Source organism: Osmerus mordax, chromosome 4, assembly GCF_038355195.1.
Source record: "Osmerus mordax isolate fOsmMor3 chromosome 4, fOsmMor3.pri, whole genome shotgun sequence".
Classification (NCBI taxonomy): domain Eukaryota; kingdom Metazoa; phylum Chordata; class Actinopteri; order Osmeriformes; family Osmeridae; genus Osmerus; species Osmerus mordax.
The window spans coordinates 13,930,558-13,954,328 of NC_090053.1; the positions used below are offsets into that span (position 1 = coordinate 13,930,558).

The window sequence follows — 23,771 nt, forward strand, 5'->3', positions numbered from 1 at the left end:
AAATAACACAGCCGTGCCCCCCCTGTTTGTGTATTTAGGTTTCTGTTTTGTGTCCAGTCTTTATCTTGTCCTTACCCTTGTTACCGTGAGTATTCTGTCTGTTTTCCCATTTAAAAGAATAAACCCTTTTTTTGAGGCAATGTCTGGCTACTCCTGCTTTTGGGTCCTACCCCACCACACACCTTAACAAGGACAAGACCAAGAATGGACCCAGTGGAGAGTTCCCCCAACCCTTTCATAGGGACCCATCGTGCGACGTGTGCAGCGGAAGTCGTGCGGAAGGGTACCAAGACCGAATATTCTTTTCATTATTGGCGTCGAAATACTTATCCAAACAACGTCAAAAATAGGCAGTGCACTCTGTTGGGTTATAAAGAGAACGTATGCAGAATATGAATATTGGAGAGTGCCCGGTTCTTTCTCTGATTGTGGGAAATACACAGAAAGAGATTCCTTCAATTAATAGATTAGTTTTCCTGGGAGATTTTCCTTGTCTTCCGTGAGGGTTTAAGTTGGCGTATGTAAAGCACTCTGTGACATTGCTTGTAAAAAGGGCTATCAAATAAATTTGGATTTGATTTGGTGTTAGTCAATTAACAATGATACAGTTACACTGGTGTCTAATGGAGCAATAGTTCACAGTACCAGGCAAAGTCTGTCAACTCAAGAGCTTCACAGAGCTATTTACTGTCACATGTGGTTTCTGCCTGTAGATGGCGTGAGTCTCAGTTGTGTGGAAACATAAACAAGTGCATGCTGTACAAAATGAAGGAAATTGATTCCAACCAAGGAGACTGCACAGAACCGCTGCTTGTGCACCAGACGCCACTTCTCTTGAGACTGTGAGAAGTAGAGCAAGACTGTCGTTCTAAAAACTATTTATTTTGATACGGTAAGACACCTTCATTTTTGTAACCTGTTTCTGAGAATTAGGGAGTGTGTCAGTGTGTGGCCTCTTATGCTCCGTACAGGTGTAACTTGAGTTGTTGTAAGTTACTGAATGATACTCGGATCTTTGACCATTTACCAACATTGAACATTCTTTAACAAAAAATATTATTCTTAATGGATCTATTTGAAGTTTACATTTACATTTAGTCATTTAGCAGACGCTCTTATCCAGAGCGACTTACAGTAAGTACAGGGACATTCTCCCCGAGGCAAGTAGGGTGAAGTGCCTTGCCCAAGGACACAACGTCATTTGGTTGGCATAGCCGGGATTCGAATTAGCAACCTTCTGATTACTAGCCCGCTTCCCTAACCACTCAGCCATCTGACTCCCAAGTTATTTTAAATACGTTTTTTTTCTTAGTTTGGGAAGTTTACTGTAGCCTACATAGTTTAGTACAACCAAAGATACCATAATCACCTAAGTAGGCTACAGCTAAACTAGCTAGTGCTACTCATTAAATAACAAAGTCCACTGTAATATCAACTGTCATTACTCACTACCTAGTATTTGTACCACTTTTAAGTATTTAGACTTGTGAAAGGCACTGTTTTCTTTTCATGGTCAGGCACTGGGCCCAAGGTGTAAGTCTCTTTTTTGATCCCTGAGAGAACCTATGAGAACTGAGGTAGCAAGGTACAATCTCTGTTTTCAGATGGAATGCTGTAGAGCAAGCAGGGACATGTGGACATTATACTTGAGTCAGAGCTGAACGGGAACTGAACTGTAATCTATTTTCACAGGCCTGAACTAAAGGAGAACTGAGGGAGAGACAGACACAGACAGACAGAAAGAGAGAAGACACTCAGACATCTGTGTTACATGTTTATGAGGAAATCTACATCAATGAGGACATTAGGCATGGATGTATTCAAGCAACAGAAAGTGGAGGATTTCTATGAAATTGGTCAAGAGTTGGGGAGGTAAGTGTGTGGGAAGTGCCAATGACTACTGTTATTCTGTAACATTTCATTACAATCTGATTACAATAAACAGGATAAAATGCCATACACTATAAAGTTGTTTAGTGCCAGTCATACTTAAACTCTGCATGCATCCTGCACTGTGCAATGCCAATGAGTATACTTAGGGACCAAATATATGCAAACAGTTGGCCTGCTGAAGTTGATCAAGGGCAGTGTCGGGGCAATAAGTGGGTTGACGAAAGGAAAAGCTTTAGGGATGAAGTAGCCCCAGAAAACAACTTTTAGAGAAAAGTATAGATAGTATGAGATATGAATTGCTAAAGACAAATGGTTGTATGTTTTAGGATTAAGTTAGACCACAGACATTAGTCTGTTTTGAAGTAAAATAAACCCTTTACAAACTAAGAAGACATCAAGGAGTATTCTACAGAAAATAGAGGAAGGAATAAAATCCTGAAAGTTTTTTTTATTGTAGAGAGGCGTTTCAAAATAGGTGTGACTGTGAATGGAGTTTTTTGGAGGAGCATGTCTTAACATCTGTCTTCCACCGCACTAAAATTCAACCCGGCTGTTTTGTGTTCCCATACCGACACACCCTCAGAAGGAGATCTTCTTACTCTTCAATGGAGTGGCTCCAGCTGTATTTGCATTATTGTTGGAGCGCGGATTGTGTTTCGAGTTTCCACAGGTCAACCTCTTTTGTCTGACGCAGAGCTACTTTGAGATTATCAATTCAGATATACATTCTAAAGGAAATGGTGCATACCTCATGATCGATGTCATGTACTTATTTGAAGCACAACTGAGTGCAGTTTGTCAGTAAATGAGTAGCAGAAAAAGTGTTGGCGTATTTGTGGTGTAAAACCACACATTTCATACACAAAAGAGGAAGGCCCATGAGAGAAGGCCAGTGGTGTCACGGAAGTGTCTGTGAATTTCATCAGCAACTCAGCAGCCACGTCAGGCAGTTTGAAGACAGAAGCTCGTTCCAAAGCCTTTTGTTGATAGGCGCAGTGTTCCAGCTGGGGGGGGGGGGGCTCTGTGCTCATTGATGACATTTGGAATGAGTGGGTGGGGACCTTGACTCACCTGTGTGGGCCTGTGTAGGCAGGCCACTCTTACTCAATCATCCCTAGACAGTAGAGGAAATCTTAAGTCTGTGTTCCTAAACATACATGTAGAGGAATGTTGACAGGTATTACTGTGGCTCTATAGCAGTGTTTGAAAACTGGTGGGTCGCGACCCAAAAGTGGGTTGGGAGCTGGTGTGAAGAGGGATGTGTGCTTTGGCTCCGTCAAATATAACGTTTATTAATTTTGTAGTTACCGAACTTGGTGCGCTTTTATTTTGAAAGGTGCTCAAGGCTCACACATTCACTGTGAGACACAGAGGAGATACCCGTCTCAAGTTATACAGTTACATGCCACCTTCCGGCCTAACAGGAACCCTGTTAGAGCTTAGACCAGTTGAGAAACACTGTTGCATAGTGTTTTAAACACAGTGATTCTTCTAATTATGGTCATTCTGTGCATTGATACTAAAAACAGGTGCTAGTCATGGTTGGACAGTATATGTGACTTACTAAGTGTCACATTATTTTGATTGATTCAAACCTGCAGGTCATCTTGTAAGCAGCGCCTTTCTGGCCCCACTATACTGTAAATTGCGATCATTTAAACTCTCTATCATGGATCAGCCACCAAGTCAAAACAGTGAAAACAAAGATTTAGTGATAACGAAATTGATGTGGTTGTTCATGAGGTAACAACAAATTTAAATATTATACAAGGCTGGAATTCCACACCGACACCAAAAAATGCCATATGGACCGAAATTACTAATTCCAGTAACGATATTGCATGGCTGCTTAATCTGTAATACGTAATGATTTTGTGTTCACTCAACTGAAAAAGTGTGATACTTGTGGCAAAAATCCTTTCAGTTCGTCTCCTTGGCTTATGTCTTCGTCTTGCGCGGATTACTGCTGCCATTTCACCAGGAGGCATATGAGAGGAAACCCACATCCTGGTTTACACCTGCTTTTAAGAGGCGTTTTTTGTACATACCGGGGAATACATAATTAGGCGCACTTTACGCATCCCCTCCCATCTCTTTATGGGAAACTCCCACTTTCCCCTTGACCCTCCCGTGAATGCATATGGATGACACAGAAAAGCGCAATTTGCCATTTTCAGTTCCCGCGACAGGCAGTCTGCGCTTTTACCTCAGTGCGGCATGGTTGTACATACCTCGCCATGCTTTTACGTTCACGGTGCGAAACAAATACGCCTGAAGTGGCCGCAAAAGTGTTAGTACATGAGGCCCTGAATCTTGGAGGTGTCCATTTCAAGACCAAAGGACATGCAGTCCAACGTTTGACGTTGTTTTGATGAGTGCTTCGAGATCCCTAAAAAATAAGTTGCCGCCAGTTTTGCTTTAGATCACTTTCAGCCATGTTGACCTGGCACTATGGATCTCAATATCACCGCGTGGAACTGAGCTCCACCTAAGCGTGTGAGTTACTGATCTCACGCGATACTGTGTGAAGTTGAAATGGTGTGTATTGCTCTTGATGAGTGGTTAATGAAAATGAAATATTCTGTGATTTATATGACAGTCGTTAAAGAAATGTGGACAATGCTGATAAAGCCAGGTTAGCAGTGCTGATTGCTGCCATAACATTGGATCAGCTTCTTTCAAATGTTTTTCTATATGGATGAAAACTAACAAAGACAATTTCAAGTGCATACTTTATTTCAGTATAGTTGGAAGGTTTTAGCTACAATTGTTGCTGTGTAGACTATAATCTGTGTGTCTGTGTGGATCTAAATAAAGATAGGACGATATATCAAGCGACATCTTAATCACCGAATGCATACATCATGGGGTTTGTAACTTGATGATTCGGGCCATCTCCTCAGTCGGTTTCTTGAGGCATGGATATAGTGAGCCGCAAACGAGCATACAGCAAGAATAATGTTCTTATAAATGTTCTCTCGACTGGTTGTCGGTGTCTTATGTCAATGCGAGAATCAATTATAGTTCCAGGAATCTGTGTGTCTCATCGACATCACTGATTGCAACACAGGTACTGTGCACTAGTCAGTTACAATAAACAAATATAAAGGGTTTGGAATATAAAAAGCATCATACCAACCAGCTGTCTTTTTGCAAGGGCAGGGTTCCCACGCTTGCCTTGAAAAAGAATTCCATGCTACCTCCTGATTTTCCAGGTACCATATTAAGTGATGATCTATAGGCCCCTGAAGCTTTCCGCGCCCCCCTCCCCTCACACACACAACCCCTAGGACACCTGAGTACTTACTTGATTTAAAAGATGTGCCAGTCAAGTCTACATTATAAATTGTAGATTGTGTTATTGGGTATGCTCAAGCCTTCGGCGAGAGCACAACCTTTGTTCTCTCACATATATCTTATTATTATTTTTGCCCCCCTAAGGATCTGTCAATATTTGGACTACATAGACATCATCAGTGTCAAAAGTTTTGTCTTGGTAGAGATTGAGTTGTTTTTATTGTTATTTTTATTTACGTTCCGTTGCACAGTTTAGGCTGAACAAAAGTTTTTGTGGCAAAAAGTGCCTTGTGTCAACAAAGGGTACTCAGTTTCAACGTCACAACGTCAGCTCACGTTCGCAACGACGCATGGATACAACGTGCATAGATGTGCTGTTGCACAGCGAGTATCGTGCCGTGGTGTACTAGCAGCATCATACATGTACATTTAAGCAAATCAAGACTTTCATGTACAGTAAGTAATGTCACATTAAAGAATGTATTTAAACTCAAGCTTGTGTGGTGCGTCGCTGGCTTCAGTGCCACAGCCTAAACTTTGTCAAAAGAAACATTGTCATTTCCGGTGTTACGTCCCAACTGGTTCCCCAGCTATCACCAGATTCGTCACAAATTCACAAACATATTACTGGCGATTTTCAAGTTGGATCTCATATTTGCTGCGGCAAATATGAAAGTAGACCTAATAGGCTACGTGCGCACTACATTAGGCTACCATTTTCAGGCTCGCATGAAGTGGGATTCGATCGCACTAGAGCAAAAATACATGCGCATCAAAGTCCATTGATTTACACCGCGAGCTATACCAGCTCAAAAAATTTAGCTAAATCGTTACGGATTTGTTAACTACATTGGCTTTCAGGTAACATTTTGATTTGGCTTCTTCTGAATCAACTGGTTCCCATAGACACTACCCGAATGTAGGCTACTATGCACATATTTAGGGTTGTTTCGAGACAATAGCCGTATTTTCCACGACATCACAGCTCCTTCTGACACCACATAATAAAAATTCATACTAAGAACGTCGCCGCTAACCCAGACAATACGATCAAAATATGCGTAACACAACATGGAAACATTCGTTTCCTATGCGATTTCGTGTAGCCTATGGCTGAGTGTTTCTTTGCTATATCTTTTGAAATCAATTCATTTCATAATTGTATATTCTGAACAAATGTAGTGAGCACTACATTACAACCATTCACACCATAATAAATGGAAGCTAAGAAAATAAAAGATTAGAGTGGGATTCGATCCCACGAGCCAAAACACACGCATTGCTATAATCCATTGCATTACACTGCAAGCTACTGAAGCGCATGAGTGTTTCAGGAATTCAGTCAGGAATTTGTTAACTACGTTGGCCTTCAGGCAACATGTTGTTTTGGTTCTTCTGAATCTAGTTACCGTAGACACTACCCAAATGTAGGCTACTCATCACGTATTTGGAGTTGTCTCAAGGCAATAGCCATATTAACCATCATATCACAGACCCTTAATGTCACCACATATTGCGAGGTAATACTTAGATCGTTGCTGCATGATATAGAAACATGGGCACAGACATGATCCTACTTCTGATAATCATGGCAAGGTAACCCTAACAGGTAACCAGCTGTTTTGGATGAACCCCAAACCAAGTAACCCCAAAAGTTACCTGGATGTTAGATGTAATTAGATTAGATTCAACTTTATTGTCATTACACAAGTACAGGTACAAGGCAACGAAATGTAGTTTAGGTCTAACCAGAAGTGCAATAGCAGTAAGTGCAGGATATACAGTGTAGTGCAATAAAGTATGGACAGAAGCTATCCTAAAAAAAGTGTAAAAGTGCAGTGGAAAGTGATTGCATATTACAGTTAGAAGTACGGTGCAAAATGTAAACAGTTGGTACTGTAAATAACAGTCGGCAGTAATAGTTGTTTATAGGCTACTTCATACAAACATGTGTAGTGCTTCACATAAGTAGTAGTGCTTCGCAATATGTGGTGTCATTAAAGGTCTGATATCGTGGTTAATATGGCTATTGCCTTGAGACAACTCCAAATACGTGATGAGTAGCCTACATTAGGGTAGTGTCTACGGTACCTAGTTGAATTAAATCTTGTGAGCTGGTACAGCTCGCGGTGTAAATCAACGGTTTTTGGTGCACACGTGTTTTTGTTCTGGTGCGATCGAATCCCACTTCATGCGAGCCTGCAAATGTTTTATTTTGTCTCCATTTATTTTGTTGCGAATGGTAGCCTAATGTAGTGCACACGTAGCCTATAGGCCTACTTTCATATTTGCCGCAGCAAATATGAGATCCGACTTGAAAATTGCCAGTAATCTGTTTGTGAATTTGTGACGAATCTGTGATAGAGGCAGACTGGTGCACGTACAGCTGGGGAACCAGTTAAATTGGGAACCAGTTGGGACGTAACACCGGCGCTTTCAAACAATCCCCTCACTCAGTGAAGTTTGGCCAGCCACCGCAACCAGCTTGCTCGTAGAAACTTCTTTTGAATTAGTCATTTTTCCCTAAATAGATGTAAAGCTTATTTACGTTTTTGGAGGCATATTTTCAGTTAGCAGATGGTACTGTTTGAATCGCGATTCCATCGCATGCTCTACAACTTGGGATCATCCGTTTCTATCTACAGTAAAAGCTGTTCACATGTAAAGGGTTTTTATAAACTCATCTTAATTCTATGCTCAATAGTTTCATTTTATTACTATTTTACACATCATCCACTAACATTTTCCAGGACAACTGTTTCAATTTCCATGTAAGTGTTCACTTTTGCTCAGTTTCCATGACTTCCAAACCTGGAAAATGAAAACATTAATTCCATGGTTTCCAGGTACTGTGGGAACCCTGAAGGGTTAGAATTCCATTATGATTGTAGAGAGATTATGCAAAATAGGCTTTATCAAAATGGGAAATGAAACATGGCAGTTGCATGTTAGTTTGTGTTTTACATTTATTTCAGTACTGAGTACACGAACCCTGACAAGGTGACACAGGGTACAGTGATAGGACTGCTAATCTGCAGATCTCACACTGAAGATGTGTTGAAGTGCAAAAACGAAATCTCACAAGACAAACGGGTGCCACTGATCCTGGGAGTATAGTGCTAGAATGTACATCCCAGAGTTTTTATGGATTGATATGGTGTATTTATTGCCAAACGTAGATAGCTACAGTGCATATTTTTGACAGTGGGACAGAGTCCAATGCAGAAACAGGGCATTCCTGCTGTGGAGTGGGTGAAAATGTGTTGTTTAGAGCAAAGCTTGATGTAGGGAACTCCGACCTGAGACCCAGAACATTCCTGGAGTTCTTTCCGGGCTGTCCCTGTAATAGTCAAGCACCGCACTGGGACAACCATGCCTGCTCTTCTATAAACATGTCCCTTAAATTATACCACAACAAAACCACCTTGCATATAAAACAGTACTGACTGAGATATCCAAAAAATGAAAGAAAGAAGAAGATATCCATCTGCATCAGCTTTGTTGGCTTTCACTGTTGCAGTACTAATTCAAGACAATATAAAGTATATTTTGAGTTTACTTTTTCAGTCGTCACAGTAATTTCAATAGACAGTGACATTAATTATATTCTGAAAGAAAAGAATGACAGATGTGCTTTGTAGTACCACCAACCTACACAGCCTTTCTAGGATCCTCAACTCCTGCAGATTTGTAAGTCACAAGGAGAGCTAACTAGGGTTTGGTCAGTTGCGAAATTGGCTCTGTTATGTGGTCCCAGAGGTTCTCGTGTATAAGACTTGTTTAAATATTGACCGGCGCAGCTGGTCCAAGCACTCTCCCAACCTTGACTGGGGTTAATAACTTTCAGCTGTTGGAAGTGAAAACTCCACTGAGACCTTGTGCTGTCAGCCCCACTGGGCATCTTAAAGCTAAGACAGCTGCCGTGCCTGTTATGGACTAGGAATACCACTACCTTTCCCAACACACCATTTAGTTAAACTCACATTTAAAATATAAGCAATTTGACTTTCTTCCTGAAATGTTACTTATATTTAGCTTGTCTGTTATCTCTGTTTCTATCATAACACAATGAATCTATCTATCTTTATCAAATACCATGCTGTTGTCCTGTGAGTGTTTGTGCCTTTAAGCCACAGGATGTTTTTTGAAAGCAGCATTTATTCACACATCTCTATAGTAATGACATACATCTGTGTGTGTGTCTGTGTGTACAAATTAGAATGGGTTTAGTTTCCCAAGCTCAACTAAAAAAACTCTTTATATTCTGCATATCCTCTTTATAACCCAACGGAGTGCAGTGCTGGGATTGACTTTGTTTGGATAAGCATTTTGACATTAAATAATGAAAATAATTCTTCACTCTGGACTCAGCCATCTTGAGTTGACTGAGCTGCACTAAGCTAGCTCTCGCGAGCCAAAACTATTTGGATATAGCGAGCCTAAAAAAGGCATAAGACATAAATAATACTGTTCATGTCAGTGCGATAGAGAAAATCCAAGACTATTTTACTGATGAAATGCTGGCTAACTAACTAAGAAAAGGACTATAAAGTGGATTTTTTACTGGAATTATCTACAATTGTTGCTGTGTAGAGTAATGGCTCTGGGGCCGTATTCACAAAACATCGTAAGGATAAAAGTAGCTCCTAACTCAATTTAGGAGCAACTTTAAAATAATGGGCGTGTCAGTCCTAATTTTAGGACAAAGCGTTTTGGTGCTAAAACCAGCTCCAATCTGTGAAAAATTAGAGGTAGTCAAGAGGACTCCTAAATCACTAAGACCAAATCACAAAAAATCATAAAACATTTCATGATAATGAGCTTTTGAAAAGGTATCGTCGGGTTATGATTGTAATAGTTTATGCATATTCGCTATTCATTTTCGAGATGCACATAAGAGACAGACAATTATCTAAATCTCGTTTAATTAGTGACACAACCTACAATTTAACATCTTTATTTGAATATGGCAACAAATATATTTTTAAAACAACATACAACAAAGCAACATAATACCTCTTTCTACAATATTTCTATGATGACATAATTGACAGAGATCCATCCCCTATCAGCCCATCACTGTGGGCATAGTTGGTAAGCTTCTTGACATCATCCCTAGCAACAAGGTCAACCCCGCCCTTTGTCTTAATTTAAGATTTCTCCCCATTCGTTCCTTAGTAAAAGTTGGTCTCAGTAGCTTTGTGAATATGTTTTAGGAGGAAACTCCTAGCTAAGAAATTTTACTGCTGTTTAGGAGAACTCATAGTGGTTAGATAAAATGTTTTGTGAATACGGCCCCACACCCGTTTCCATATTTGCGAGCAGGGGCGTTGTTAGACACAAAACTCTACTGGGGCACAGGCCCCTATTCATATCCCTTTTTTTTTTCTTCCAAGCGTGCTGCACACAATGCCATCGGCTATAGAAACTCCCCTTGCTTAACCCACGATACAACAGTTCAGGAACGCAAGTTTGATATCAGCTTTGGCAGGGACATCAATAGTTAATGCGAGTGCACACATTTTTTTCGCATTCATTTGTGCGCAAATTGTTTTTTTGAGCTTCATGTAATATTGTTTTTATGTTTTAGTCAAAATAAGAGGCCTATCATTTTGAAACTTTCTTTAGTTTTGTAATGTTTTCTTAGCCTACCTCAATTCTGACTTGTGTGCCAAGTCTGACACCTCGACTTCGTGCAAAATATTGGAAAATGGCTTGGAATGAGACAGTTGCATTTGGCTTCAGCTATGGTCATGAATTTGCCCCTAAGTTTGGCCTCCTTTGTAATAATACGATACCTCCAGGCCAGAGACACCCCACCCATTCTAACAGCTGAGATCAGCACTGATGTCACCATCTTTTGTTTGTCTTGTTTTCACAGCGGGCAATTTGCCATTGTCAAACGTGTCAAGGAGAAGAGCACAGGCCTGGAGTTTGCTGCAAAATGTATTAAGAAGCGCCAGAGCCGAGGCAGCAGGCGGGGAGTGAGAAGGGAGGAGATTGAGAGAGAGGTGGATATTCTGCGGCAGCTCCAACACCCCAACATCATCACCCTGCATGACGTGTATGAGACCCGCTCTGACGTTGTGCTCATTCTGGAGCTGTGAGTCAACAGCACCACAATACACCCTACATATTCCGTTTTACTCTTCATGTCAGAGAATAACACATTCTAAACTGTAGTTACATGAGGGAAGAAACTTCAGTAGTTTGGTATCATGTCTTCATGCACTGTAGATCTGTGTCTCAAATCAACAAGAGTTTGTGTGTGTTGAATTGAGGGAACAGACTGGAAACGTTATATTTACGACTTAATAACTTTTTTCTGATCATGAAAATATCTTTTATACTTTGGATCTTCCATTTTTAAGGGTTGAATACTACAGGGTATTAAAACCATTGTGTGTTGCAGGGTGTCAGGGGGAGAGCTCTTTGATTTCTTGGCCCAGAAGGAATCCCTGAGTGAAGAGGAGGCCACCCAGTTCATTAAACAGATCTTAGATGGAGTCCAATACCTTCACTCTAAGAGGATCGCACACTTTGATCTCAAGGTACTGTATGTACTCATGCCTCTTTCCTCTGGGGTTTAACACCGTTAAACAAATTAGGTTCTAGAAATGTTATTTTTTGTGTTTAATAATTTGTATTGCTAGAGGTATTTTGTTGTAAGCATACATGTTTTTTTATCATTATGATATGATTCTCTCAATCCAAACATTGTTATATCCTCAATTTGACAAGGATGTCACCCTCACTGCTCTGATAATCTCCATCCTGTTTTTCTTATGCCTTACAATCACACACATAGTATGGCGAAGAGAGGCACCCACCTGACAGCCTACTGAAAAGAGCTACTGAAAACAAGCATTCAAAGCAAATAGGCCCACCTTTTTTTTGTACATTCCTCAGACACTCATTTAGAACAATAATAGTGTTGACTGTTTTTTTTGTTATTTATTGCACAAAATATTATATATAAAAAAATAATACAAAAACAATGGGTAAAACAGGTGCAGGAGGAGGGAAGAAGCATGGAAAGCTTATATGAGGCCCTCCTCATCTAAACTAAACAAAATTTATAATAATCAATAAGTACTAAAGCAAAACAATACATAGAAAATGAATGATACAATAGGAGTAATTGAGTAAATCGAATGGTTTGGATTAACAATAAGTATTACATAGAAATAATAATAATGCAATAAGGATACACAGATAACTAATGCTTTGAGTTAACAATAAATAATAAAGTACTACATAGTAAATGAATACGATGCAAAAAGGGTAATCAATAATTGATGGTATGAATTAAAATAAAATAAGAACAACAAAAGTGGCAACTACAGCGGGCTTGGATTTTTTAACAGATATATTTTCAGAGCATATTTGAAAGTCAGAAAAGAGGAAGTAAAATTCTTGAGGGAGGGGGGAAGATCATTCCATATTGTGACACACTTGAATTTGACAGACATTTGAGCAAAAGAGGTTCTGAGTAGGGGGATATGTAAATTAGTGCATTGGCCAGTTTGATAATTGTGAATCTGAGAGGGAAAGTTAAGGAAGCCGTCAAAGGTATCATGGAGATTATGGTTTATATATTGGGCTGTGAAAGTTGAAATCTGTTAACGTCATAAATGTTCCAAATTCTAAGTTTCTCAAATAGTGGTGTAGAGTGGGTGTATAAACTGGAACTAGTGGCAATGCGTAGAATTCTTTTTCTATAGGGTGTAGAGAAGTTTTGTAGGCATTACCCCAAACAATATTACAATATGTAAGGTATGGGTAAATTAAACTGTTGTATATGGCAGTGGTTCTCAAAGTGGGGTCCGCGAGCCATAGCCAGGGGGTCCGCGAAATAATTTGCCATAAATTATAAAATTGTAGAATTGTGCGGTATCATTAAAAAGTGAAAAAATATATAATAATCTACAGATGGGTGACCATTTGCACCAATAAAATAAGCATATTGTGTCAATTTAAGAGCGCAAAGGCAGGGCTCTACAGTGTGCCCATTAGTGATGGGCATTTCGGCTCTTTTTCGTGAGCCGGCTCGTATGGCTCAGCTCACCAAAAAGAGCCGGCTCTTTTGGCTCCCGAATGGCTCTTTAAAAAATACATGTTTTAACTATGAATTTGACTATGATGGGTGTGAAAACAATTTGAATTAAATTATGAAATGAAATCATACTCGACCGTAACCACATATCTTTAAAAAATGCATTGATTTATCATGGCTCTCCTCCGAGTTTTGACTACTCTCTGACTGTGTGAGTTGGCTTGGCCCTCCCTCATGCAGGATTGACAGGAACAGAATGTGAGGATGATCGTGTGCTATCATCCTCACATCATCAAGACTACAAGTATTTTTTTGTTGTTCTTTGAATTAGTCAATTATTTTCAATACAATTAAAATTCATTATTTCATAATCATTTAATTTTTATAGGCTGTATTAATCTATTAAAAATAGAGTCGGCTCTTCAGATATGCGAGCCAGCTCCCGACGTTCACCTTCAAGAGCCGGCTCTTAGCGCCGGATCGTTCGCGAATTACCCATCACTAGTGCCCATTTAAATATATGTGTGCATGGAAAAGTACTTGGGCGCACGGGTGCGAGCGAGTTATGTTTTTAACCTATTGCAGCTGTCAGTTACGTGAAAAGAAATGATAGAACCCGAAAATGCTCAAACCATTATTTGCAATGGGAAAAAAAAATTCGGAGATTTCAACACCTAATAATCGCGACTCGGATAAACCTCATAGGCTGCGTCCTGTGATAACCTACTGAATCTGTCCTGCGTTGTAACAGCCTGGCTAGCGATCTACCTAGCTAACCTTCACCCTCAGTGTGAACAATCAAACTAACCAAACTAACATCCAACACTACACATATCAAACGAGTTCAACAATAGAAACTTAAACTATGCTTCCGTCAACAAAATGAACCCCCCAACTGAGTCCCCTTCTGTCTTGCTGCAAGCCATGCTGAAAACCAAGAGCGCAGTTGCGACCCTACATGAACACCGGTGCGAATAGCTACAACATAAAAACTAAATTTCCCATAATGAGTAGTTTGAATCCATCCACCACCGAGGACCTCATTCGCATCAGTACATTGGGGCCCTCCATGGAAATGTTTGATGCCTCTAAATGTGCTGAAAACTGAATGAATAAATACAAAAAAGTAATAAATGAATATGTAATGAATAAATAAGTAACAACTCCTGTTACTGGTCAATTTTGTGTAATTCATTCAATAGTCTAATAATGATGCAATGTTAAAAGTTTTTTGTTTTGGTGGTGGTGGTGGTGGTGCTTGGGGGGTCCTTGGAAAATGTTCTCCCCTGTAAGGGGTCCCTGGCCCCAAAAAGTGTGAGAACCCCTGGTATATGGTTGTAAATCTTATTTACTGTCATAGCAATGTGACAGTAATACTGTTCCATAAACTGGGATAAGTTGTCAGTCAGAAAGCTATAAAATTAGAGAATTTCATACATCAAACCCTCCAGCACAACTTTAAAGAATTGAATGTTATAATTTATGCCTACGCAATATGATGAAGCACTGGAATCAGGTAACTTCTTTATTTATGAGCCAAATCTCTACATAGAGAGACTCTTATGACAATTTTGTGATTTACAGCCAGAAAACATAATGCTATTGGACAAGAACGTTCCACTCCCCCGAATCAAGCTGATCGATTTTGGTCTTGCTCATAAAATTGAAGCTGGGGCGGACTTCAAAAATATTTTTGGGACGCCCGAATTTGTTGGTAATATTTTTCTATTAAATACTTACACTTTGCTCATCATATGAATCCCATTTAGTCTAATGGAGCCTTTAAATGCTTTTTTATTGTTTGCGAATGTTTATATGAGACTTGTCCCTGTCTATGAGCTCAGTTGTTTTGTGGTGGGCCAGTGTGTTGTGATGCTCATAACCAGTTCTATTTTCAGCTCCAGAGATAGTCAACTATGAGCCACTGGGATTAGAGGCCGACATGTGGTAAGAGTTCCTAATTACATCACACTGTAGGCTTCTATGTACTACAGGCGGCAGTCAATTTCTTTATATTAACCTTGTGTTAACCTTCTCTCACAGGAGCATCGGAGTCATCACATATATACTGTAAGTTTAGCTTCTGAACTAGCAGTAATTGGACATTTACTCATTACGCTGATTCATACACAGCAGACACAGCTTTCTAAATGTCTTAGTGTTACCTTTGTGTTTTGTATGTGTTTTTAGTTTGAGTGGGGCATCACCTTTCCTTGGCGATTCGAAACAGGAAACCCTTGGAAACATCTCAGCCACAAATTATGAATTTGACGAGGAGTTTTTCAGTAGTACCAGTGAGCTTGCTAAGAGCTTCATCCGCCAGCTTCTGGAGAAGGACACAAGGTGAATCCTTGGGTCCCTGATTCACCCCCTGACACATGGCCTCAGGTCAACAGGCATTAGGGTTAGGAGTTAATATGTGAATACATTGATTGAACTACAGTATTTTTCCGTACAACAGTAGAAACACTTTTTTCGTGACTGCTATTTAACCCTTTAAGGAGTAGCGTCGCACATATGTGATCATTCTAATGCGGGTCTCAAAGCGTAACTTCGCATATATGCGTAGCTAGTGAAGCCACCTCCCTGAAAGTAATTTTTGCAGGTTGGGATGTCTGTTAGCATGGTAGTAGCATTGCTACGAGTATTATGCTAGCTAACTTAGCCCGGAAGCTAACTAAAGCAAGCTAGCTACCGTTTCGGAAAAATAACTTAAATATTAGTTAATTCCCGGGCAATAGAAAACATACATTAGCATGTACTTTCGTTTTCGAAGTGTGTTACACAACGGCATGCTGTACTGCCTATACTCGTGCATTGCTTGGTATAATTGTTCCTGTATCAAGTGCGGCATATATTTCAGTGCAGTATATACTCAGATTTACAAACACAAAGCTCACATTCTGGTGGGGTGCGGTTTATAGAAAATGTGGCTTATTTTCTAAAAAATACGGTAAAGGTGCTAGACAATGCATTTATATAAAGTATCTGATTAATTTTATTTATTTTACATGTTGGTGCATGCCATTTCAGAGAAATGTTTTTTTTAAGGAAACTGAGGATGTCTGCTAGTTTTCCCGCTCCGTAGAGGCTCACATTGTGGAGACATGTTTTACTTTGCTGTTAACAACTTCACAGTTGTTACTTGCCTTGCAGAAAAAGAATGACTATCCAAGATGCTCTTAACCATCCCTGGATAAAAGTAAGTGCATGCTTTTTGCTTCATTTGATAATAGCCTGGTTCTGTCATTATTTGACATTCTCCTCATATACTTTGTGGATGAGGTATAACAAAAAACTGTACTTTAAAATGATGAGGATTAGGGATGGGAATCTTTTCATACCTCACGATTCGATTCAAATAAATGTTTGGGGTCTAGATTTGATAAAAAATATATCGATTTTTTATAAACTTTCGATTCAATATGATTCCAGTTTGCTGTTACTTGTTTTTATTTGACCGTGATAGGCAGTTAAGTGTTGAAGAAAAAAATCCCAATGCATCAAAACCTTGACATTTAATATTATTAAAATAAAAATAGATTTTTGAAATTTGTGAATCGATATGAATCGCTAGATGACTGAATCGCTATTCAAATGCGAACCGTTTTTGTCCCCCAACCCTAATAAGGATACTGAACACATGGCCACTAGTCTGCACTTTTTTACAGTTTTGATCTGTACTATACTAGACACAGACAAATAATCAGGAAGACTTAGGAAGACAAATGCTAACATTTGTAGCAGCATGATTATATGCATGTGTATAGTTTTGTTGTGGAAACCCCATCCAGTTTGGAGTGATGATTACACTGGCAAATGTAAAGAGGTGGACTTCAACACACTTCCTAATGCACCTTGGGTTCTGAGTTCTGCTGGCTCAACCTGCGTGATGTGCACTAATTCCACAAGGCTAACACGTGTACTGCTTACTATCGTGTGTGTCAGATTTCCATCCATGGGACAAGTTCTCATTCCATGTTCCTCCACTCCCCCTGTCTGAAGTCACAAGGCCATGTGGATGAGAGCTCTGTCCTTGAAACCATGAAAAAGATGGAGCCTCAGCAACTGAAGACCAAGCATCTAAAAGAGTACACCATTAATTTTCACACCAGCATGTCCCCAAACAACACCTACGTCAACTTTGAGCGCTTTGCCCATATGGTAGAGGAGGTTTCCCTTATGGAAAATGGCCTGACAGGGGTGACCGGAGCCCACCAGAGTCTGCAGGGGGACGTTGACACCCTCCTCTCCATCTACACCAAGAAGGAGGCCTTGTACAAGGAGGAGGGCGAAAATGCAAGGAAGCAACTCTCACAGGTGTGCTATGAGTTCCGAAAGGTGGAGGCCTCCAGGAGGCTACTGCAGGAGGACCTGCTGGCAGTGGACGCCAGCCTGGAGAGCATCAGTGGGAGGTACGTCCAGAAGCAGAACCGCCTCAGCACCCTGAGGCAAGAGCTGACCACAGAGCTCCACTGGCTGCAGGAGCTGATGAGGTCCCTAAACCACGAAGGGACTGGCAGCCTGCCTGACAGTCTCAACAAAGACATCAAACATGCTCTGACAGAGCTGATCAACCAGTCCTGCGGAGGAGAACTGGGTCCTGAGGCCAATCAGGACATAAAAGAGTTTAACTAACACTAAGGAAAGGAAAGATTATGACATTGCTACCTTTGCTTAATTGGTCAATAATGTTCAATGTGTCATAGAAGTGAGGTTTTGTGGAAAAGCATATCTCATCTGATTTATTTACTGAAATGCAAGACTCAACTTCTGTTCAATGTCACGAGTTTTGTTTGCTAAGCTTGTTTTCGCTATTGTATTGAAAGCATATTCACATTTATATTTATTTGTTCCCTGGCTCTTCTCAGTGATTTTCCTGCACACTGACAAACTTTATATTGGTTTACTTCATCAAATGTTTAATGTATACTAGCAACAATCGTGACTTCAAAATCAGCTTTATTCGCCAAGTAAGTTTGCACAAACAAGGAATTTACTATGGCAGGAAGGTGCATACGGTAAAGTTACGGTAGAGTTTTAAATATAAAATGTACAACAGTATCTAAATAATTCTAACCACTACTATACAATGAAAAAAAAAATGATATAAAATATACAATAAGAGTCCAGAGCATTCTGGAGCAGGTTTTCATCAAGGATGTAACTCATTGCTGCATTCATCTTTCCCTCGATCCTCACTAGTCACCCAGTTCCTGCCACTGAAAAACATTGCTTCACTGTAGGGATGGTATTGGACAGGTGATGAGCGGTGCCTGGTTTCCTCCAAACATGACGCTTGGCATTCAGGCCAAAGAGTTCAATCTTTGTTTCGCCAGACCAGAGAATTTTCAGTAGTGATGGGAAGTTCGGATCATTTTACTGATTCGGTTCTTTGAATCTCGTTCAGTAAAATTAACGAATCTTTTTTCGAGTCATTCGTTCATTTCAACGGGGGGGGGGGGGGGGGGGGGGGCTGCTATCCGTCCACTGCAAACACGTATCATTCTGTGTATATTCTCATGTAGGTTAGTGCATGACATGTGCACCAGCAGATACTATTTTAAACGAAATTCCTGCATTACATTAAAATAATGTATCATGACAGTTTGTATGATTTGGTCATTTATTATCACACTAGCATTTAATTATCACGGCAAGCAATTACACTGCACTAAACTGTAACAGCATTCCAAGTATTGTTCTTTGAATCTTTATTGTTGGAATGCTGCTTCAGCATTCAAGTATTGTTCTTTGAATCTTTATTGTTGGAATGCAGCATTCCAAGTATTATTCTTTGAATTTTTATTCAACATATTATTTTTATTATTTATCTTCTATTTCTTCCGTGGCACCTTTCAGCGCCTTCAAATCTTCAGCTATTAAAACCGTTCAGCTATCAAAAAATTCAGCAGTTTCAGGCCATAGGTGCTATGACTTTTCAGCTTTGTACCTCTTATGCTTGAATTAATATAAATAGGGTTAGGGTTAGCCCTAACCCTAACCCTTTTTTACATGGGTTTCCAATGGAGTTTTCTTTCAAATCCTCTCAAACTTCTTTAAACTTCTTCAACTTCCAAATCCTTCTTCTTCCTCAATCTTTCAGCTAGAGCCACCATTTAAACTTAAAATTTTTGACAAAACACTAAACTATTTGTAAATTATTCAACTTTTTGCAATATCACTGATTGTTTCATGACTTTTTCAAGCCGTTTCTGAGATTTACATGGGTGTTTACGTGAAACCCTAGAGTGTAGACTGAAACGCTTAGAGTGGAGGGCAGCTTCGGATGTCGTTGAAAAAATATTTCTAGTTTGCCAGCATTGCCACAATTTTTGCTCTTCATGCTTCATTTTTGGATCAATAGATAATTTTGTGCTGGTCGTAGACAGTTGTCTGTTGAATCCAACAGACGTACACATTTGTTCAGAGCCCCACGAAAGCGAGACAAAGTCCAACTCTCGCCCCATAGAGACCAATGCAAATCTGGTGACAAAATCGTCAGAGAAAGCAAAAAGAACAAGATTTTGAAACTGCCGGTAGAGTCCTATTTCTGACCGCACATAAATATAAAAGACATCTCTGGTTTCGGCAGAGTCTTGGGTCTTGGAAAATATCCCAGTGTTTCCCACACATAGACTAAATTCGTGGCGGTGCGCCACAGAATCAACACCGGCCGCCACATATTTTGTTTCGTCAAAAACATTTTTTTACACTATTTAGGTAAAAACACGCAGCGTATTCGTTCAGTTGCATTTCCTTTCCCTGCTCTCTCTCCGTCTTTCTCACTTAAGCACAATCACAACGTCAGCACACGTTAGCAACGATGCATACCTACGCCGTTCTAGTAAGACCGACAGCTATATCAGCGAGCCTTCAGCATTAGTGCCGTAGCTAAGGTCAAGGAAAGTTGAGGCTACTTTTTGCTAGGTACCTACGGACATAATCGAAGGTTCCCCTTCGTTCTTTTGGTGAGAAGTCTCAGGAGCTAGCTACTTACCCGGCGTCATGGAGCCGACCAGTTAAATAGTTATTTAGCACTAGCGTCGCTACCTGCATATGCAGAAATTATTTGTTTGTTGTTGTTGATTTTGTGAATTATTTCGACCCCCCCCCCCCCCCGTATAGGACGTATAGTTTTGCGTCTAGGTCAACTTGTTTGAGGTGTGGATGCTAGGTAAATGTTCGTTTTTCTCTCTGCCTAGCTCGTTAGCTATCACAGCTGCGCCATCACCGTGGCAACCAAACAAACACGCACCAGGAAAGCAAAAGGAACACGTTTTCGAAACTGCAGGTAGAGTTGTATTTCTGACTCCACAGTCATATAAAGAATATCTCTTGTTTAGGCAGAGTCTTGGGTCTCGGAAAATATCCTTATTTTTTGGATTGGACGTACAGTTTTGCGTCTCGGTTAACTTGTGTGAGGTGTGGATTCTAGCTACATTTCTGTTATTCTCTCGTATAATCGAGCTAGCGCGATGGCTCTCCATAACTAAAAACGGTTAGACTTTTTTTCCACAATCGACCAAATTGGCCAAACAAGGTATGTACATTTGAGCTTAAAGTGTACATAATCTAGCTAGATCGTTTTTATTTTAGCAAGTTTCACAGAAATCTGCAAAAATCGAGGCTCAAGATTGTCATAGCTGACCGTCACGAACAGCCAAAAACCGGGGCTGGGGCATGTGTTTGCTGCAGCTGGCGTTAATCCTACGAACAAACGCTTCGTAACTGGAAAGTTTGTACTTTTAATTGACGATATTGAACACAGATGTTAAGTAAATTGTCTTTACTCTAAATATCTTCTCCGTTTTCAATTTGAAGCAGTAGATATGGCTTACTGTAGAAAGTCTCCCATTGCATCCTCTCTCTAGCTTAGCTTCGGCTACAGATGGACGACAATCACTATGCATGCATTATTCACGCCTACGGTGTTAATACAGTCTGTAAAAATACCACTTTGACACATTTGCAAGATGATCCGCTGGTTAGATGTAGCATGATCTTATTTACTACCCACAATAGTTCAACTTTTTTTGCAGCAGCATTTTAATCAGTTAGCTCCAGGTCCTCTCTAAAATACATTTCAGACCAATTTGAAACCTGAGCAAATTACTTTCTACTAAATTTTCAAATTCTTCTGAATTATTTCTCTTTTTGCATTGTTCTTCTCTTTTCTGTAGTTTTATGCCTTCGTCCAGCTCCTGCCCCTTTCAAAAATACCTTTCGGGCGCTTTGAAGCTTCAGCTTATAACTTTCTACCAAATTTTCACTATTTTCAGCTTTTTTAGCATGGTCAGCTATCTTCATTCAGGTTTTCGGCATTCTCACTGCTGTTTCGCAGGAACATCCTTTTCTAGTTAGTTATGCGATTGTATGCTCCACGGACAAAACTTGCACCATCATCCTTCTGAAACAAAGTGTCGCCGTGTCTTCCTGTATCGGCCCTACTGCTGTATGTTTCATTCAATCAACACATTGAATCCTACTAAGAAAGCCGAGTAAGTCAAGTCAGGGAGTCAGGTGGCTGAGCGGTGAGGGAATCGGGCTAGTAATCCGAAGGTTGCCAGTTCGATTCCCGGTCATGCAAACTGACGTTGTGTCCTTGGGCAAGGCACTTCACCCTACTTGCCTCAGGGGAATGTCCCTGTACTTACTGTAAGTCGCTCTGGATAAGAGCGTCTGCTAAATGACTAAATGTAAATGTAAACGCACTCAATGCACACATCTGATACTGCTATTACTATCCCAACTATAATTTCAGCTGTTAAGACTATAATATTCTTTTTATGACTAGCTAGCCTAGGCCTACTTCTTCTTCTGTTTAACAGTTCAGCTTTCAGCTTCTCCCGCTTTGTATTTCAGCTCTTAGCGTTGTTAGATGATGCAGTTCAGTTTCCACACTGCCTCTTTTGTGTGACTCACACATTTTTTGACATTAATTCCAGCTTGCGGGTATTTTCTCATTTCTGTATTTTCTGCAATTTAAGAAAAATAATTTCATCTTTCAGCATTCCAACGCATTTTCAGCAGGAAATGCCTTTCTAGTTCAAGCATCTTCTTCTATTTCTTCCAAGACACCTTTCAGCGCCTTCAAATCTTCAGCTATTAAAACCGTTCAGCTATCATAGAATTCAGCAGTTTCAGGCCATGGGTGCTATGACTTTTCAGCTTTGTACCTCTTATGCTTGAATTAATATAAATCAATATTCATAATATTTTTTACATGGGTTTCCAATGGAGTTTTCTTTCAAATCCACTCAAACTTCTTTAAACTTCAACTTCCAAATCCTTCTTCTTCCTCAATCTTTCAGCTAGAGCCACCATTTAAACTTTAAAATGTTGACAAAACCCTAAACTATTTTTAAATAATTCAGCTTTTTGATATCTATTCAACTTTTTTCAATATCACTGATTATGTTTCATGACTTTTTCAAACATTTTCTGAGATTTACATGGGTGTGTACGTGAAACCCTAGAGTGTAGACTGAAACGCTTAGAGTGGAGGGCAGCTTCGGATGTCGTTGAAAAAATATTTCGAGTTTGCCAGCATTGCCACAATTTTTGCTCTTCATGCTTCATTTTTGGATCAATAGATAACTAATTTTGTGCTGGTCGTAGACAGTTGTCTGTTGAATCCAACAGACGTACACATTTGTTCAGAGCCCCACGAAAGCGAGACAAAGTCCAACTCTCGCCCCATAGAGACCAATGCAAATCTGGTGACAAAATCGTCAGAGAAAGCAAAAGAACAAGATTTTGAAACTGCCGGTAGAGTCCTATTTCTGACCGCACATAAATATAAAGGACATCTCTGGTTTCGGCAGAGTCTTGGGTCTCGGAAAATATCCTTATTTTTTGGATTGGACGTATAGTTTTGCGTCTAGGTTAACTTGTTTGAGGTGTGGATTCTAGCTACATTTCTGTTATTCTTTGCCCTCAGCGCGTTAACAATCATAGCTGCACCATCACCGTGGCAACGACAGACACGCACCACTCAGTCTCACGCAGGTGATTGGTATTAGCTGATTAGTGGAGTCACAAGACAGAGCTATTCAGTCAACTCGTTTCATTAAAAGACTAAGAGCACTATAATTTCAGCTACTAAAACGAATATACTACTTTTACTACTTCTACAGTTTAACAGTTCAGCTTTCAGCTTCTCCCGCATTGTAGGCTATTTAAGCTCTTAGCTTTGTTAGATGATGCAGTTCAGCTTCCACACGCCTTTTGTGTGACTCACACATTTTTGAAATTCATTTCAGCTTGCGGGTATTTTCTAATTTCTGTAGCCTATTTTCAGCAATTTAAAAACAAATAATTCATCTTTCAGCATTCCAATGCATTTTCTGGAGGAAATGCACTTTCTAGTTATTATATCAACTTCTTAGTTCTTCCGCCGTTTTTTGGCCTTTAACTAGTTCTGCATACTTTCACCGATTCCTACAATTTTTGTATCAAAACATTCAGCTCCTTCAGGATATATTGGCTATGACTTTTGGTATTTCTCACTCTTATACTTTTG

At 39.9% G+C, this 23,771-nt stretch overlaps 1 protein-coding gene across 6 annotated transcripts in view; it reads left to right on the forward strand.

Moving 5' to 3' along the window:
* The first annotated feature begins 760 nt into the window (after window positions 1–760).
* Window positions 761–23,771, forward strand: part of dapk2b (death-associated protein kinase 2b) — a 31,466-nt gene continuing 8,455 nt past the window's right edge. Inside the window, exons 1-10 of one of the 6 annotated variants that reach the window (XM_067234472.1) lie at window positions 761–892; window positions 1,693–1,872; window positions 11,072–11,293; window positions 11,603–11,741; window positions 14,831–14,960; window positions 15,145–15,193; window positions 15,290–15,316; window positions 15,437–15,589; window positions 16,385–16,448; window positions 17,195–18,677. In XM_067234472.1, the coding sequence (XP_067090573.1) occupies window positions 1,772–1,872; window positions 11,072–11,293; window positions 11,603–11,741; window positions 14,831–14,960; window positions 15,145–15,193; window positions 15,290–15,316; window positions 15,437–15,589; window positions 16,385–16,448; window positions 17,195–17,884 (1,575 nt within the window). In that variant the 5' untranslated portion in view covers window positions 761–892; window positions 1,693–1,771 and the 3' untranslated portion in view covers window positions 17,885–18,677. Of the gene's footprint in view, window positions 893–1,692; window positions 1,873–11,071; window positions 11,294–11,602; window positions 11,742–14,830; window positions 14,961–15,144; window positions 15,194–15,289; window positions 15,317–15,436; window positions 15,590–16,384; window positions 16,449–17,194; window positions 18,678–23,771 lie in introns of those variants that run through there. The other 5 variants (XM_067234475.1, XM_067234473.1, XM_067234476.1 and 2 more) reach the window with 5 other exon arrangements.